At 35.4% G+C, this 20348-nt stretch overlaps 1 protein-coding gene across 1 annotated transcript in view; it reads left to right on the top strand.

Annotated features, from left to right (window-relative positions):
• LOC150099263 (uncharacterized) overlaps positions 1–20348 on the top strand; it is a 151920-nt gene that overhangs the window by 28558 nt on the left and 103014 nt on the right. Inside the window, exon 3 of the mRNA XM_090404295.1 lies at positions 17527–17724. Within this exon, the coding sequence (XP_090260421.1) occupies positions 17527–17724 (198 nt within the window). The remainder of the gene's footprint in view (positions 1–17526; positions 17725–20348) is intronic.

The raw sequence follows: 20348 nt of genomic DNA, 5'->3' as shown, positions 1-20348 counted from the left end.
TTCCCTCTCTCGCTCTATTCATCGCTCTTCTCTCTCTCCTCCCGCTATTCACCTTTCTGTCTTTTCTCTCTCTTTCCACTTTTCGGTCCGTGTTCATCTGCCAGTCTATCAATATGTTGATACTGTTTTCTATCCCGCTTTCTCTCTCGCTCTATTCATCGCTATTCTGTCTTACAATCTTTTTCTTCCTCTCTCTCTCTCTCTCTCTCTCGATATATTTATAAATTTCTCCATCTATTCATCTAACTTATCTTTAGTCTCTCTCGATCTCTTAGATATACCAATGAACAGATTGGAATAGATGGAAAGAGAGAAGTAAAAGAAACTAAAAGATAGGCCGATACATAGATCGAGAGAGAGAAAGAAAGATAAGTTACTTTCAGTGTCCTATTCTTCCTTTCTCGATCTATGCATCAATATTTCTGTTTATCCCTCAATGTCTTTTACTCTCTCTCTCTATTTATTACTATCTATCTATAAATATAATGTTACTCTCTCTGTCAATCTATTCATCGGTCTATCCGTTTTTCAAACATTTTCTTCATTTTTCTATCCTTCAGTAAATCTTTATCTTCTAAATTAACAATTTATGCCTGTATTTGGTCTCTCTTTCTCTCTCTCTCTCTCTCTCTCTCTCTCTCTCTCTCGCTCTCTTTCCTTGATTTCTTTTTCAGTATGTGTTGTTCTTCAATCCATTTCTCCTTCTCCTCTCCTATAAAACCTATATCATTATTACCGTAGATAAGTAGGTAAAAGAGCTTACAATTTGGCCTAAATAAGTGGAGATTGGATTTTTGAGAAACGTTAATAGAAAAGCTCTTCCAAAGGATAGAAATGGTTCGGAGATTTTGAAGTTAGATGATAGTAATTAAATAATGTTTGTGTTTTTATGTTGTGAGGAACGTTAAGACAATACATCTAACTATTGAAATTCAGTCAACCAGTCTCACTCTCATTCCCAATTTATAAATATATAAGCAGACATTTCTATCGCTTATACCTTTGGAGGGAAAAAAAGTCGCGTAATTCTTTAAGTTGTTGTTGCACATGCTGAAAAATGAACAGACACCTCGATGTTCATATGGCTACAGACGCTCATCTAAAAACGAAACAACCTAATCTGACTTTAAAATGAGTTCCAGTTCATTCAGGGGACCTAGCTATAGTAGATGCAAGAGCGTGACAATAGAGCTGGTCCTAACACGATGAACATAGCAACGTCAAAGCGAAGGTCAGCGTATTGCATTTCCATAACAAACGCAGTTATGTAGTTAACCTCCCCTTTTCCCTGAAAGCTATGCTGCTCCCCCCGTACGTGCAACTAATAAACCATGAAGTCTCGCTCTAGATGAAGTTTGGCATGAAGACTCCGTAGGTTTGACTCGTTTTTGAACTGCGGAGTTGATTCAGTCACTACCCATTACATTGTTGAGTCCTCCCCCCGCCCAATCCCCCCTCTGACTTCCAAATGGCAACTTGGAGAGTTTGTTTATTTTTGATAGAAAATATACATCTGCACAATTTTGCATTTCTAATCACGAGATTAGAAATGCAATTGTTTGGGGGAAATGCCTTTATTTTTTAATATCATTTAGAGTTTAACTCGACTGTCTTAATAATATTTACCGATCAACACTTTAACAGAGAAAATATTTAACATTAACATTTTGGGGGAAAAAATATCAATGTTTAGTCCTTATAAGGGACTGGCTTAAAGGGGCGAAGCAAGAATGCTTTTCATCTTCCCCGTTATCTGTAAAGGACAGTGTAGGGATAAGGTGTTATTGAGCTATTAAAGCTCTGATCATGGCAGCAGGGTAACAGCAATAGCCGAGCCTCAGTAAAACTTCATTGGTACAGCATTGCCATATTTAAAGGTAAAGCCGTTATTTAAAGGCGAAGGACCGTCCATCTCAGCATTGGCCTTCCACCCACACGCCACCACCGAGCAGAACCGCTCAAATTCCGAAGAAAGCATTCACCGACAAAGCCCCTCAGCGGGCCGTGCCGGAGAAGACTCTCCCCTGACACTCAAATTGCTCCCTTAAGGCAAAAACCTTAAGAGAGCGAACTCAAAACTCTCGAATCTCATCGCCCAACGGGATAACAGCAAAGCCGAACCTCAGTTAAACTTCATTGGTACAGCATTGCTATCCATTACCCGCCAAGGGTATCAATCACTCCGATTCCCCATATCCTTATAAGGACTGACTTAAAGGGGCGAAGCAAGAATGCTTTTCATCTTCCCCGTTATCTGTAGAGGACAGCGTAGGGATAAGGTGTTATTGAGCAATTAAAGCTGTGATCATTGCAGGAGGGTAACAGCAATAGCCGAGCCTCAATTAGAACTTCATTGGCTACAGCATTGCCATCCATTACCCTCCAAGGGTAATTATAATTATGATTCTCGATTCCCCATATCATTTAGAATTGATTCAGATAAATTAATTAAATATATTTCAAGTGTTATTTATATTTAGATATTAATTTATTTTATATTTAGACTTATTAATATTTAAACATGGTTATATATGAAAGTTTCGAAAAAATCGATAAATTTGAATATAAATGCTTGTGTAAACATTAGCGCAAAATTAGTAATGTATAAATGACTGAATATTTGAAGGAATGTGTTAAAATGCAGATAGAATAATGATAGTGTTTTACAACAATATAATGGTAGCGTTGACGGACTCAGCAGCAAATGTTTGTGACGTGAACTTCTAGTTTGTTGTAAAATTTGATTTCTACAGCGCATATCTGAAAATCACTCACTTTACAAACAAATCTCCATTCCTTCTGCTTTTAAAATAAATCAAATTCACTATGAGCTAGTCAAATTATTCATTAGTTCAAGCTTTAGATGCGATTCCTCAACAAGCAATTTCGAAAACCAAGTATTGTCGTGAAGAACACAAACTGTTCTTGTTTCGTTTCTGTTTGCTAAAACAAAAGAATGGTCGGGATTTTTGCAACAAAATTCAGCTGATTTATGGCGTAATTTTAGGGTGAAAAAACGTGATAAATAATATAAAATAAAAGGAATAGAATATTATTTATTTCTATTCCTTTTGCAGTCAGAGTATTTAGCTTCCTTTCCGGCCGCTTATTGCATGTGAGTCTCTGTTAAAATGGCTTTTTATGGTCTCTCACTTCTTTATCGTCTCCCTGTGTTGGAATACCTCAAGGGTCTGTTACCTCACATACTAACTTCTATATATATACATCAATGAGAGTACTTCTGCTTCCCGTTCTTTTCCAGATAGCTTACAAATGAGCAAATAACCAACATCTTAACAATAATCAACTCTTTATAAGCTGATTTCCAAAAAAATGAATAGATTTCTATCAGATATGAATTAACTTCATGGCATAAACATTTCACATTTGCACCTGATTCAGTATTTAAAAGACTGAGTGTTTAAAAGACTGAGAGCTACTTTTCATCTGCGCACATCCGTTTCAAATTCTAGACTTAGCCAGGTAGGATTTGCAGATGGTATCTAGTTCAGCTGAATAAATGCTTACCCCCTTACATAACTGACTATGAGCTGGCCAGCTATGCCCTTGAACTCGTAAATGGTCAACAAAAACTCGTAAAAAATCATTGATCCCAATTTCTCTTTCGTTCTTTAGATTTATTTTTCTCCTTTCATCAATATATAAGAGCCTCCATAACTCGCTAGATTTCAGTGATATTCATAGATTGGAAAGATCCGGGTTCGAAAATCCTGTCTGGAATGCAAAGGACCTTTATCAGGGCTTTTCACCTGAAGATGAGTTAGCAGGTCTCACTCATATGAGGTGGAATTTTTTTCTCTCGGATTTTTCATTCCAGGTAAGCTGGCTAGAAGAATACATGAAATTACGGACATAGGGAAATGGATTAGCGAAATCATCTGGCTTAAACATCCTATTCTGTCAGTTTTGGTTTGAATGCGGGTATGTGTGTGTGTATGTGCGGGTCTACCACAATACATGAAATTACGGACATAGGGAAATGGATTAGCGAAATCATCTGGCTTAAACATCCTATTCTGTCAGTTTTGGTTTGAATGCGGGTATGTGTGTGTGTGTATGTGCGGGTCTACCACAAGCGTAAAACAGACCAGACCAATAGATAAACCTTTTTGTATGCCTCCCCCCCTCTCTCTCTATATATCTATCTCTCTATCTATTTTTTATTGAACGATAAAAAAATATATGCACACATACACACGTATGGATATGTATGCGTACACACACACACACACACACACACACACACACACACACACACACACACACACACACACACACACACACACACACACACACGTATAAAGAAGACTTCGAAGCTAGTAATCGAGTTTAGTGGGGAATAGAAATACGTATCAGTTTGTACCTAACTCCACTTTTCTCTCGCTGTGCCATGTGAACTGGCCGCTATCTTCATGAGACCAGGCAGCACACCACACACACACACACGCGCGCGCGGTCAGACAGCCCACACTAAACGTCTATGAATGACTGTGGAGAGATAAGTACCAGGTTGCGTGTTGCTGTGCTTCTCTTTTATGCTTTGTTTGAGAAGCCGCCGGAATGGCCCCTGTAATGAAGAAAAATCCACCGCCACCATTTAGGCTGCACACCTTGCTCCGACAACCTTCCCCCATTACCTCGGCTGGCGGCAGAGATGGGCCGCAAGCAAATTAGCCGAATTTAATTTGACAAGAGCATGATTCGACTCTTGCGTGAAAGACACTGTCCAGGCCCGCGCCACGTGCAAGGAACGCTGCCGGAGGGCGGGGCTAACGTCTATTTACGGGGCATACAGTAAGCCACTTGAAATTTTGGCCGTTCGGGCTCGCATTGTGCTGGCGATGGTCAACATCACCATTATGGAACAGGAACCCCTACTTAGTTCCTCTGGGATCTTCTTATTTCGCATGCTGGACCGTGTGTGTGTGTGTATGTATATATATATACACGTCTGCCGTGACTATCGTTTCTTATCTATACTAACTCACCGTGCTAATTCTCAGGGTTTTGCCGATGGGCGAATAAAGGGGAAAATAACCGACTGGATCGCTGCTAATAGAAAAGACACGTTTGACTCTCTGCCCTGTTGTAAAATCAATTTTTAGTTATTGAAAAACTCGGTCCTAATGGACGGATTTCACTTATATTCCAACCGTTTCGTGTTCCCATACAAATACTTCGAACAATAGAAGTTTCTGGTTGGAGAATAGCGCATTGTAACTACCGGTTTCTTTACGATGCAATGAGATTATGCGTCTCTTAGTACACAACCAACCGAACCCCATTTCTACAACTTCTTGTTAATTATATGTACTCTCTAAAGTTTAATCTCCGTAGGGGTTTTCCTTAAAAATATTTGTCCATCATCTAAAGCATTCTATTTTATAATTCAATCCACCATACTTATTGCTAAGTGAATCCCATACTGGAGTTGATTAACAAAAATCCGAACCGTCTCATCAGGATTTGAATGCTGATACAGCTCCCCATGTAATTGTTTCTAAAGACTATCCCTACAAGGACCACTTTTAATACTTTTATTCATCAAAGTCAAAAATTAAAGAGCGTTCAATCCCACCATTTTAAAAGTTAGGTTACAAAACTTGTACAGTATGAGATCTTAAGCACTGAGTTTATTGATATATTCAAAGCATTCCACTAGACAAAATGCCTTTCCAAACAGGCATTGTAACTGAAATTACAAATTCTGAGTTAGCTATAAGAGAACAATTATAAAATTGTACTGTAATTGTAATATAATTGTACAGTGATTCTCTGATTTAGGCTTTTGTTAGTTTAGGTGCGATAGTTATTTTAAGATTTTTGTTGAGGCAACTCAAGACACGAGCCTTAACTACTTCTATATTGTGTAGAGTAAGCTAAATATTATGTGTTTATGGCAGCCGTTTGGGGAAATGCAAAATTTATCACCCATAAATATATCACTCGAGTCAATCACCGAACAACTATATTCTTTTCATTTATTTATTTATTTTTAGTCCGTTTCTTGCGTCTTGGACGTACTCTATTTAAATTTCCTTACAATATCGTGGATCAATGAATGTTATTTTGTAGCTTGTATTTTTAAAATGTTTATAAACAAATTTGGAGTATCACAAACTTAAAATGAAGCCGTAACTAGTTATATTAGGATTATCATGTCCCCCGTACGTTTATTCAGAATGTGAGCGCATCTCTATACCCCAATTCGGAAGAGCAAATGTATTATTTAGGTTCAAAGATCTAGATTCGAATCTTGTCTAACAAAAAGAGTCGCTCTGAGGACATTTCAAATAAAGATGAATCAACCAGCGCCATCTAACGGGTGGAATAGTTTTATCCTGTGTCTAAATCCTAATAATTGCCTTAATTAACTACAAAAAACACCATAAAATATTTTAGTGTAAAACAGTTTATGATGTTTGTGATGCTCCTTATTCAAGTGAGTTTAACTTCAAATCCCACCAGCTTTGTAGTTAAATCAAAATATAAAAGCTTTTTCATTATATTTTTTGATCCAAATTAAAATGATCTAACCTCAGAACAAAGATTTCGTTTTCAAAATTTATTCACGAAATCAAGAAACAGTTCAAGCCATCGTATACTAAGAAGATACTTTATTCCTTAAAAATTATCCTTAAGCAGACACTGTGATCGATCAATTCACTTACGGCATTAAAATTGTATTATTTGTTAAATTCCAAGACAAAAAAATCAATAGAAATCAGGTGTAACGGGCATCCAACTTAAAGGAAGGAGTGGCACGATTTAACACGGAATTTCCAAGGCTTCCCCTTAACAGTATCATGTAACGGGAGAAATATTAGAAGCCCGCCTTTCAAGAAGGTCACAAGTTCGCCTTAGCGTTACCTTCTCATTGGAACGGACATGTAGGGTAGTGATGTAATGGCCTGACGAGAAAGCACTCATTGGCAGCCTGGTCATGAGCAGAGAGAGAGAAAGAGAGAGAGAGAGAGAGAGCATAAACAGCGAGATGCTGTTGTTGTTTCTGTCCATCATGTCATGGCCGCCGAGCAGTGGTCACGCACGCACGCTTGCGCGCGCACGCACACACACACACACACACACACACACACACACACACACACACACACACACACACACACACACACACACACACACACACACGATGTTGACTTACCGAAACAATGAATGACTCAATATTACACTCGTCGCATGCTTCCCGAGAATGCATTCAATAAATGCAATATTTGATAAATAAATTTACATGTAAAATTCAATAAATATACTGTACATATAGCAGTATATAAACTCTAACGTTATAAAGTAAATAATGTTAACATTTTAGGAATAATATCTGGAATAAACTGATAAATTATTATATATATATTATAAGATCATTTGGGGAAAATGCCTTTATTTTTTAATATCATCTAGAATTTTGTCTTAATAATATTTATTTACCGATCAATATCAACGTTCATTTTTCGAATTGATTTAGTCCTTATAAGGACTGGCTTAAAGGAGCGAAGCAAGAATGCTTTTCATCTTCCCCGTTATCTGTAGAGGACAGTGTAGGGATAAGGTGTTGCTGAGCAATTAAAGCTCTGATCATGGCAGGAGGGTAACAGCAATAGCCGAGCCTCAGTTAGAACTTCATTGGCTACAGCATTGCCATCCATTACTCTCCAAGGGAAAGTTAATTAATAGTTCTTAAAAGAACTGGTCGATGGACTGAGTCCTTGACTCTTTATCCCGTCATCTGAATGAAGAAAATCTGTGTGGATAGGGTGTTATGGGCTAAAAGGCTGTAGTCATGGCTGTGGTAACGGCAATAGCCGATCCTCAGTTAAAACTTCATTAGCTACAGCATTGTCATTTGTTACCGCTTGATTCCTATCCGTCAATTAATAGTCCTTATAAGGACAGGCTTAAAAGGGCGAAGCAAGAATGCTTTTCATCTTCCCCGTTATCTGTAGAAGACAGTGTAGAGGTAAGGTGTTATTAAGCTATTAAGGTTCTGATCATGGCAGGAGGATAACGGCAATAATAGCCCTGGCATTGCCATACATTACCCTCCAAGGAGATTGTCAATTAATAGTCCTTATACCTTATAAGGACTGGCTTAAAGGGGCGAAGCAAGAATGCTTTTCATCTTCCCCGTTATCTGTAGCGGACAGTGTATGGATAATGTGTTATTGAGCTATTATTAAAGCCCTGATCATGGCAAGAGGGTAACAGCAATAGCCGAGCCTCAGTTAGAACTTCATTGGCTACAGCATTGCCATATTTAAAGGTAAAGCCGTCTCTAAAAATTTTCGGACGATCCCTAGTCCACTCAATCGTGGGCGAAAGACCGTCCATCTCAGCGTTGGCCTTCCACCCACACGCCACCACCGAGCCGAACCGCTCAAATTCCGAGGAAACTAATTCACCGACAAAGCCCCTCAGCGGGCCGTGCCGGAGAACACTATCCCCGGAGACTCAAATTGCTCCCTTAAGGCAAAAGCCCTAAGAGAGCGAACTCATAAACTCTCGAATCTCATCACCCAAGGGGGTAACAGCAACAGCCGAACCTCAGTTAAACTTCATTGGCTACAGCATTGCCATCCATTACCTTCCAAGGGTATTGGTTCTGTCAATTAATTAATAGTTTCCGAATTGATTTAGATAAAATAATTTGATATAATAATATTAATGGTTTTGACAATCACTTAAATTTTTTTCAAGGGTTATTTTTATTTAAATATTAATTTTAATTTATATTTAGGTTTATTAATATTTACACATAGTTATATATGAAATGTTTGAAAAAATGAATAAAATTGAGCATAAATGCATATGTAAATATTAGCGCAAAAATATTCGGAATGTACAAGTGACTGAATATTTGAAGGATTTGTAGACTCAATAAACGACTTGATAAAAGACAAGAACCTTGATACTGTGGATTTTTACAGAAGGAAAGCTTAAATTAACCGTGCCTTACAAATGTTATCACAAACATTCACAGTGAGGAACAGCTGGATACTCACGACTGCATTTTACAAACTTGGAAGCATTGTGAGAGAGCCAGTTTGAAATAGAAGTGATTACTGCTGTTTTTTGTTGAAGAACAATAGGTTGCATTATCGAATTGTGATGTCTAGAGATAACGCAACATTCACTAAAATGATGGATGAGTTACCTTATATTTTTCACATAAAAATTCCTTCTGTTACGACTTCAGATGATGTTATCATACAACAGATACCGACGAACAAATCAAATCACTGCTCAGATCGTAAGCTAATTCAGAATTTGAGGGATGAGTTGAAGAACAGAAGAAATGTGTAACTACTATTATCTCGACAAAGACATGGCAAAAAATATTTTACTTAATTAGATGTACTAAAAGGTAATTCTACGCCATCTTAAAAACATTTCATTTTTGTATCGAAACCTTTTTCTGTGTACTGAGCTACATACATAAGCTTCCATGAATAACAACGTTAACACGTGAGACAGTACGATAATATCCACTGTTGACTAACTCGCGAAATATCAAAGTTTAATAATAGAAACAAAAACCGACAAAACGTGCACTTGAATATGAACTGTCTATTCAATGCGTGTTGTGAGAAATGAAATCCCCTGAATTTTCGGGGGGGGGATCGCGATTTCTGTGAGTCACCTTAATTGACAGTATTGTAGATAGTCATTTTCTCTAATTCATCATACGAATATTAGACTGAAAATTCTCGAGAAAGCTCATCTATTTCGGCGCTGTTTTTTTTTTTTTTTTTTTTTTTTTTTAATCTTGCATTGTAGGTTTTTAGTGTTGAATACAAATTAAGATATCAAAATGCCGATACTATTGGTATTTTCTGAAAACCTTAAATTAGTTAATTAAAACGCATTCCTTTTTGTTCATTCTAGAAATTGTAGAGAACGATGTCATATTATACATCCACGCAAATAAAAAAACAAATGAATGAAAAGCTTTATAAAGATTATGTACAATATAAGATATAGTATTTTCATAGATGAGAAGAGTTAGAGTTGATATCTTGTTAATCTATTACAAATCTATCTTCCAAAATTTCTTTTTTATGCCAAAATTCTGGTTATGATAAAATGCATTTATTCATCTTCGCGAGGCAGAGTTGGTTCAATCCAGTTCGCAATGTTACGCTGTCTAAATTAAGTTATTTGGTATTGATTTATACATTACGTTTAAATCAGTATTGGGAGGGCATTGCATTTCGGAGAAATCTGAATTGCACACAAAGCACTTCAATAGTGTATTGTCCATCCTTTGGCCGTGATTGTAATTCTACTCTTCTAAGTAATCTACTATAGTTTGTGATAATGAATCAAGTGTTTGGATCAACAAAGCTGCCACTTCAAGTATGCTGTTGTCAGAAGCACCGACCACCACAGAAAGTTTCCACTTCCAAAGGTATTCTGTTTAGTTAAGATCATACCTGTACGCAGGCCAATCACATCTGCAATATCATTTTCCTCAAACCATATCTCAAAAAGCACATGCATTGTCATCTTAAAAGAGGCATGGTGCTGTTCTGCAATGTAGAAAGTACTGTATTCATCTTTCCAGGTGTTAAAACCAAATATCCGAGTCCATACCAGAAGAAACAGCTCCAACAGAAACACACACCAATGCGCCTCTTCTACCAAACCTCACAGTTGGGATTAGTAACTCTGGTTTGAGGCTTTCTCTAGACATCCATCACACCCACAATCGCCCATTGTAAGGGCACGGATAAGGTTAACGTGATTTGTCGATCCATCTTATAAATTCTCAACGCTTATGAACCAGTCACAATGTTCTCTACACCGATGTAGTCTACGCCATCGATTGTCATGGTCTATGTTTGGCTTATGAGCAGATCCTCTTCCCTATGTAAATAGAGACCGCGCCTCTCTCTTTACATAGTGTCTCGCTACTAACCTGAACTCTTGTAGTCTTTTTGAATTTCTGATTAATCGCTTCTATATCGTAGTGGTGAGATTGTAGTCAGTGGCGGCTCGTGGCTTGAAATCGTGGGGCTGCTGCAACTTTCGAACACACTGTAAGTACAGTGTATACGTGTTTGGACAAAATATCAAAATTATGGTAAAAATTAAAAAAAAATAAACATGAAAAAATATTGTTTATTATCGATAAAAGTATACACTTTAGTATAATTCAAGATTACTTAAAATTAAAATCCATTCCTTTAATTGTAATTAAAGGAATGGATTTACAATTTTTGGACATTACAATTAAATCCTTTAATTATAATGTCCAAATATTTAAAGAGACGGAGCAAACACAATAAGCACTACGAACACTCTACTACTGGCACAAACTGCACATAAACAACAGTGGAACTGCGCAACGGACAGTGCCGCATTACGCTAATAGCTCGCATCTCACTATGACGTGCATATGCTTGCGCGCGTAGCAATACGACACTGTGGTAAACACAGTGCTGCTAGCGTCCTTCGCCCTCCTAAGTGCTACAAGAAGAATTTTTATTATTCTTTATACAAAAATAAGAGAATTGTATAGGATTGTTGATGATAAAATTAAATATTACAAGCAAATATAAATAAATTAATGAATATATTTATATATCGAGAAAAATTGGGGATGCTGCAGTTCCTATGCACGAGCCGCCCCTGATTGTAGTACCACCCATCCGAGCATTATTTGAATCCTCTTATGTCTTCACGAGTCATCTTACGCATTTTGGATTGAAATAGTATCCATCGTTTTCAATGGCTGATAATGTTGCCTAAAAGTGCGCTTTTGAATGATACAGTCTTACACCGTTGTCATTAATAGATATGAGGCCAATATGATATCCTATGATAACACTTCATTTGAAGATGCAGCTGAATGTAGGTACATCTGTTTGCCTTTTTTTAAGCCCCTGAACGTGTGTTTCAGAACGGACATGTTAAACACTAAGCCTGATATTAAATACATTTGTGCATATAAAATGACAGACGTGTTATACTCCGTATTATATATAACAGGCGTGCTATTAAATATAATACGATGGTATATTATAGTATTCTGAGTTTTGTATATAGAACACAAAAGTGAGTAGCATTATTATTATACATTGCATACAAGAAGTCCTGCGTAGTCTCTTGTGGTAATTTTCATGATAATAAATAGATTCTAATAACGACTAGAGGCACTTTTCAATTTTTTTTCACCCCATTCATGGTTCACAATCTTCTGATGCAGTCAAGAAGGATTTTTTTCTGAAAGTAATTCGTGTTAATCCAGCAGCTAAGTAAAATCGACCGTGGAACACACACATACACAGAGACGAGTTCATGCAAATAAATACTAATTAGTATTAGAAAACATCGGCTGGCTCTCATCTAGCCTGTAGCAGACATAAACTCTACTTCTGTGATGGTGAAAAGTGTAACAGCTGCTTACCCATTTTCAAAAAAAAGAAGTAAAATAATACCACCTACTCTCTCTCTCTCTCTCTCTCTCTCTCTCTTTGTAGGGATGAAAAGACATTGGAGGGCTTAATTTTTAATCATGCATGCATTTACTGTGTAAATGGAAGCGTCTTGGAAGCCTTTTTTTATTTGGATTATATATTCATGATATATTATGAATTATAAGAAAGTTATATCCTTGATATACTTTCTTATAATCATATATTGATTATAATTGATATATTTCTTATAGTCTTTCTTATCTTAGAGGGTGGTTCGTGATTGGAATGGATTGGTTGTTGTGAGTGAAAGCAATGTAAATGAATTCAAGAATAAGTATGATAGCTGGTGTGTGTAGTATGTGGCCTCCCTCGATGAGTCTCTGACTCCCTGGAGATCTCTCTTAATAATAATAATAATGTGTTTTAAACTGATTAAAATAAAAGAAAAAGCTGACTGTTGTATCTCTGTTAAGATATCTTCTTTGTCCATTTGGTTTAAGAAGATAACACACGTTGCCTAATAAAATGGATTTGTACAACCAATGGAAAAATTCCTTTTTATTAGGCAACGTGTGTATACACTAGAGATACAAATTTATATACATACAGAAACATAGATGTCTAGTATTACAGATGCACTTTCCAATATATTTTTATACACATTAATACACACATATATACTATACTATCAAAAGCATTAGGACACTCCCAGTTTTAGAATGACACACACAGTATGTATATTGCTGTATGTGTCGAAAAGACAAATACCAGAGTCAATTGTATACTGTTACTAGTACGTGGGAAAGGATGGTATTCATAGGATATCCCGACGCTGGCTAAAAGACTGCAGACTGCATCATCCAAGATCTACTGTCAACAAGATTAACATCCGATGTAAATGAGGGAAATACACAGGAAAATAAATCAAGATTAAGGAACTAAAGCGTACTTGGAAGGATGCAAAAATCGAATATTCAAAGGATCTATACGACTTGCATAGGACACTGCGTAAAAATTCTCACGGTCTTGATTTCTACAGGACAGCTGCACATAAGGCAAACATTCATCATAGAAATGAACATCACAGAATACATTTGTGTGAAGAACATTGCGACTGATCTGTAGATAGTTGGAAGTTCGTGGTGTGGAGTGACCAATCACATGACACTTTTCCAATCAGATGGACGAGTGTGAATTTGGAAAATGGCTGGGAAATATATATGTCCACGTGAAATTTCTCTGGGGGAGGTTTAATGAAAGCTGTTTTTCATTGCAGTTTCCGGAAACTTACAATAGGTGCATATATGTATACATATATATATCTATGTGATATTATAACAAACTGGTGGAGTGTGCACAGAACGGTATGACATGCGATCAGGGCCAAAGAAGGACCGCGAGCTATTTAAATGGGTATACAAATAAGAAACATTTGTATACTTGACAGTTTTATCCTTTCTATGGTAAGCAACATTTCCAGGACTTTGAGATACAAGGTAAAAATTATTTGAAGCTTTCTGTTCATATTTCTTTTAATCCATTTCCAAAATTTGAATACCAAATGCAAGACAAAAAAGCATGCTGAATATATAACTTATCAATATATAATATTTAGGACACAATCTTCAGGTCCTTCCGTTATTTTAAATATAATTTAATAAATTAAGAGCCCCCTAACCACCATGAAAACTAGGGGCTGTGCATGATTTTTGACCCTAAATATTATTGAGATCACAACATTCTCATTTCTCCATTTGCTTCAGACTCTATCCTGGGATTGAAAGCCCTGCTCAGAGGTGAGTGAACACTTTCTCGAAATTTTCTTATAATTTTAATCAGAATGTAACCAAATGTGGACAATAATGTGTAAGAAATAATTGTTCTATGAACAGTGCCTTCTCCCGAAAAAAAAATTGTCATTCCAGGATATTCGTCGTTCTTAATTTGTAAAATGAACTACATTGCTTATAATAAATCATTTACTTATTTGTTCAAGCCTTATAGGTGAGTCTGTTGTATGCTTATGATGTGGATAACGTCACAAGCAATGAAAGCCACAATTTAAGTTGATAAAAAAAAACAAAAAAACAGAACGGTCTATTTTATTCAGTAGAATGCAGCGCCACAGGTGGTGAATGGCATAAATGCTAGAATGGATGGAATTATTGTGATTTTTGAAACAAAATAACAGAGAAATGGTTTAGATCTGAGAAATTAACATATTTCAATGTTCTGTCTGTATTTGTATTTCTTCATGGACAAAAATGTCTGTTTGTTAATGGAAAGATCCGAATTATTGACGTAAATTAGAATTTTCGCTTACCCACGAAAAAAAAAAGATTTATTGATGAGATACCAATCAAAGCCACTCTAATTAAATGGCATCTAATGTGTATTGTTCCAAATAATCTGTGATTATGTCTACATCGCTCAGATGTACCCATTGGACTAAGTGATGGACGCCTCTTTCATCTGAAGACATCTTTGGAAGACTTTGCTCAAAGTAAATATAAAGCAAACAGGAAGACATTAGTGACTATAAAGTATACTCCAAATGAGATCCTGAATACAATATTACTGTTTAATATTTAGCGCTCAATCTCCATCTACTTAAATTTTATTTCAAAAGAGAAATTAAGAAATAATATTCGGTAACAGTTCATTGCTTCTGAGTTATACTGAATTTATCACAATTCGATGCAGTGTCAATTCACTGTAATTGGTGTTAAGTTGACTAAGTAATATTTCAGATCAGCACAGAAAAAAAAAACTACTTTAATTCACACTTTAATTCTTAAACAATACTTTCTTTATCATTATTAGAGAAGTAATAATTTAACTTGATATTTTATTTCAAGTTTTGTTTTTAATTCTTTGTTATGTTATTTATGTATATATTATTAATATACCCATATTTACCTACATTTATTTATATGCTTCAACCACTTAATTACTTTAAGTTATTTATTCATACGTTCTTTTCAATTAATTAATTAATTTTAATAAAGAAATTTAATATATTTATATAATTTTAAAATTTAGAACTATTCAATAAAAAATTACTGAAATAAAAATAAGTTTATAGTGACACCTCTAAAAAAATATAATAATTATGCTTAGTAAATTCTGAGAAACAAATGGTAACGATTGCCCTAGACTTTTGTGAACGTATTTACAGCTTGGCAATTAGCATTTAATAAATTATATAATTTTTGAACTGCATTTGGTTTTAACATTTTGATAGAAACAGATTATTATTCCCCCCCCTTTTGAAATGGCTTCTTTCGAGCAGTATTCACGGAACTTAAGTGTTAGATTAGAACATGTCTTTTGAGGAATATATTTGTTGTAATAATAATGAATAAAACGAAGTTTAAGACTTTATGCGTTTCAACATAATTTTCCAGAATTTTGGCATGTGTCTTGTGATGCATCTGTTTACAGTCAGAGTTGGATCTCTCATCACTTTCACGGCTATTTTGGCACCCTACGCATCTGCCAGATTAGTTCCCAGTAAAAGCAGTAACCGTCGCGAATAGCTAAACAAACTAGAAACACACGGAACAGAGTGTAAACCTATCGTTTTCACTGGGATTAAGTGCGGTCAATTTAAAAAGTGATTATAGCACATGCTATTTAGAAGTCGACAGGAGAAAAACCATCAACCCCCCTGTGAGCACGTAACCTTCTCCATCAACAGAGCATCTTTCTTGCTGAGCTCGACACAAAGCAACACCAAGGATATGCGACCTAGAACCCACGTTTAGCATCTGCCTTAAACCCGAGTCACATAGAGTATGAGTCCAGGACTCTGGGACCATCATTTATCACATGAGTGGCGCTGTTCTCTGTGAGATGACTCGGTCAGGGTGTGTCGGTCTCGGCCGATAAACGCCAGTACTGCTTCTATTTCTAGGTGGGGCTGGTTTCCCTTTGGGAACAGGCTCGAGGGAGTTGTTTATGAGAGGGAGCAAGAACTGAGAGATCTGTGCAACTTCAGATTGATGGAGAGATATGTAATACCTTTGAAGTCAAACACTAACAGGTAGAAAGAGAATGCAAAGAATTTAAAGCACAAATAGAAGCGATGCAGTACAAACAAGAAACATGAGAAATTAAAAAAAAAAATGTTCATACCGATCGACCTTATATAATGAAATTTATTAAATAATACCTATGACAATTCATTTTCATGTTGTATTATTTATATTTTCACGTAGAATTAGTACGCATTCTCAGATGTCATGTACTATATTTACCTCCAAAGAGGGAAAAGAGGAGGAAGAAAATGGAACCTCAGGCACTCTCCCTAAGGTTCGCAGCCAAAGCCGTCATCACAAGTAAGAGTATGCAGTGAAAGGAACCTTGTGATTTCCCCGCGACGGGGGCTAAATACATCAAAGAACTCTCCATAGATTGCTATCTGGAAAGAAAAACCGGGGCCGCACACGAGGATAACGATCGTGGCAATTGACATGGCCGAAAACTGTGACGTCATATCATAAACAAGATAGCTTATCTTTAATGTAAGCGGCAGCAAACATAGAAATTCGTCTTTTTTAGTATAAATCCTTTTTGGATAGCTTTAGGAAAAGATGAAGCAGTCTTATTTCTCACTTTTTATTCATAAGGAATAACTGCTTTTAAGCGTGTATTAATTTTAAAGAATATTTGGAAAAGAGACAATATAGAAAAAATAAGGAAATATGCAGTTTAATGAATTTCAAAGTACGCATGCGTGAATGGAAAAGATAGGAAATATGCAGTTTAGTGGATTTCAAGGTACGCATGCGTGATAAACATCTCTATGATAGAAAGTATACAAACGCATGCGCTGTTATGTAGTTTAATTTTGCAGTTAATGGAATACCAAATATTTTCCAATACACTGTCAAAGTTATACAATAATCTTTGAATAAGTCAAATTATTTAAATATTAAAAACCGATTAGTTTAGATTATGCACTTGAATTGGAAATACTAAATTATTTTAAACATATTAGTTTCCTTCTAATTCATTTAATTAAGATTATGTTTATATCCAATAAATATTTTTATTTTTCTATTTTCAGGTATTACGAAACGGGGTCTATCAAGCCAGGTGTGATTGGGGGAAGTAAGCCGAAGGTAGCCACTCCCAAGGTAGTGGATGCTATCGCCAATTACAAAAAACAGAACCCTACCATGTTCGCCTGGGAAATTCGAGATCGATTGCTTGCCGATGGCGTCTGTGATCAAGATAACATTCCTAGTGTCAGTTCAATTAACAGGTCAGTCTACTGATTCTTCTTAATTTAAGAGATGGGCATTATTGGATTTTATTTATTTTTTTTGTTTTATTACTTAAACATCAATTTGTGGCACGGACTGAGATGTTTATCTTTGAATAGTAAGCATTCATTTATATAGCTACTGAGAATGGTGAATGAATTAAAAAACGGAAATCATATTCCGAGGAAAATATTATTTTTAGTGATTCAAGGTACTCATGCGTGATAATCAGGCATTTCTGCGATAATAAGTACATAACGACGCATGCGTAAGTGGTGATAGAACTGGCAACTATTCTTTATGACAGTGTTAGTAAAATATCACATAATTGGAAAAATATTAGTTTGTCCAATGTTTAACTATAATAATTGCTTGTAAATTCGAATTTTCCAAGGAATGCAAGGAATATTTATAAGGAATTTTAAACCAAACCATCAAAATTAACGATAATACCTAAGGATTTAGTTAACAGTTTCTTGTAAGTAATAATTATTAATTATTTTCCGTAAATATTTTAAAACTTTTAGAATATTTTAATACGTTTGAGATACGAGCCAGCATTATAATCAGTAATTATTTAAAATAGCAATTATGTTAGATTATAAATAAAAAAAATGTATTTTAGATAAAAGTTTTTTTCTTATTAAAATGAAATGTTTTAATAATAAAAAAAATAAAAAGAAACGGTTTACAGTGAAGGATTGGTGGAAAATGTATATCTTTATGTTTATTGATTTTTATAATAAAATATATCCGCATAAAAGATATAAACTTCATATGTTTTTCTGTAACTAGTCTCTTACAATAGTTGCTGAAAATTCATGCCTTCTGCTTGGATACACTTTTATGCATTATCCAAATTATTCGGTAGCCATCTCATTAAAAAAATGTCTCTATGATTCTGAAGTTCATATTAACAAAATTCTCATTATGTGCATAATGTGCTTCTTCTTCAAGGTCTTATAAACTGTACGGATGAAACTTTTAACTTACCTTCCGAAAGTGGTCTTATTAACTTTAAGGAATGCAGATATACCTCTGATTAATTGTTCAACGACTGCATTACTCCTCAAAGTTATTATTTGAAGTCGCCATCTGTATTCCTCAACAGTAGCTCTCGCGTTGGTTACATAAACCTTTAAGAAGTGGATGTAAGCTTTCTAACTCATTTGAAAACTTAGCCAACATTTTTTTTTTCGTACAAGCACACATATAAACACGGTATCATTCTAATAACAACAGTGGAGGAGAACACTGTATATAAGCTCCGATAATGCTTGTGAGAACTAGACTACATAACTAGACCACGATAGGTGCAGTCAGGTAACATTGCTGTTACTAACCATATCATAAAATCATCGTAATCTCTTCATACTAGTTTGGTATTGGATCCACGTTAATATTTTTAAAATCATTCAAGGAATCATTCCCTGATGTTTGAAAGATAAATGGAGTGTTGAGCAATGTCACTTATAGAGGCATGATATATAAATAACATGTTTTTCCTAGTTTAATAATTATTTTACGAATTCCAACATTAATACAATAACACCAATTGTTGCTGGCTACGATAACATCACTTGGCAGTCTTTAACATCAATGAAAATAAATAAATCCAATTTTAAAATCATTCCCTGATGTTTGAAAGATAAACGGAGTGTTGAGCGATGTCACTTATAGAGACATGATATATAAATATAAATATAAATAACATATTTTTTCTAGTTTAATAATTATATTTTCCTTGTTTAATAATTATATTTTTCCCAGTTTAATAATTATTTTACGAATGTAATAACACCATTAATGAAAGTAAATAAAGCGAATTTCAAAAAGTCCTTATAAGGACTGGCTTAAAGGGCGAAGCAAGAATGCGTTTCAATCCCCGTTATCTGTAGAGGACAGTGTAGGGATAAGATGTTATTGAGCAATTAAAGCTCTGATCATGGCAGGTGGGTAACAGCAATACCTGTAGCTGAGCCTCAGTCAGAACTTCATTGGCTACAGCACTGCCATCCATTACCCTCCAAGGGTAATAATCACCGTATGTGTAAGTAAAGGTGATATCTCAAAAATATCGGACGATCTCTAGGCCACTCATTCGTGGGCGAAAGACAGTCCAAATCTCAGCGTTGGTTCTACTCAGTGAAACTCGAGTACCGAGCAGAACCGCTCATTCCGAAGAAAATAATTCACCGGCAAGTACCCCTCAGCGGGCCGTGCCGGAGAACACTTTCCCCGGTAACTCAAAGTGCTCCCTTAGGGCAAAACCTAAGAGAGCGAACTCATTTACCCAGGATAACAGCAACAGCCAGTTAAACTTCATTGGTTCAGCATTGCCATCCGTTACCCTATATATGGGCATCTCATATATCTCATATAAAATCAATCTCACCGCATCTCACGGTCGATTAATCCACTCGAAATGCAGTTCATTTCAAAAAGTTCATTTCACATAACATAATTTTAAATAATAATTTGATATAAAATATTTAAAGGTGTATCAAGTACTTTTGAAAATTTGTAAAATTTATATAATTAAAAACTCAGAAATTTTAAAATTAATATAAATTACATTATTATTTTTAAAATATAGATTAATTTTCATTGATAAAGCATAGAA

The sequence above is a fragment of the Typopeltis vanoorti genome, chromosome 14 (assembly GCF_054136105.1).
Source record: "Typopeltis vanoorti isolate ZY-2024b chromosome 14, IOZ_Tvanoo_1.0, whole genome shotgun sequence".
Classification (NCBI taxonomy): domain Eukaryota; kingdom Metazoa; phylum Arthropoda; class Arachnida; order Uropygi; family Thelyphonidae; genus Typopeltis; species Typopeltis vanoorti.
Note: the sequence above shows the minus strand (reverse complement) of the source record. Positions and strands in the feature narration are given on the sequence as shown.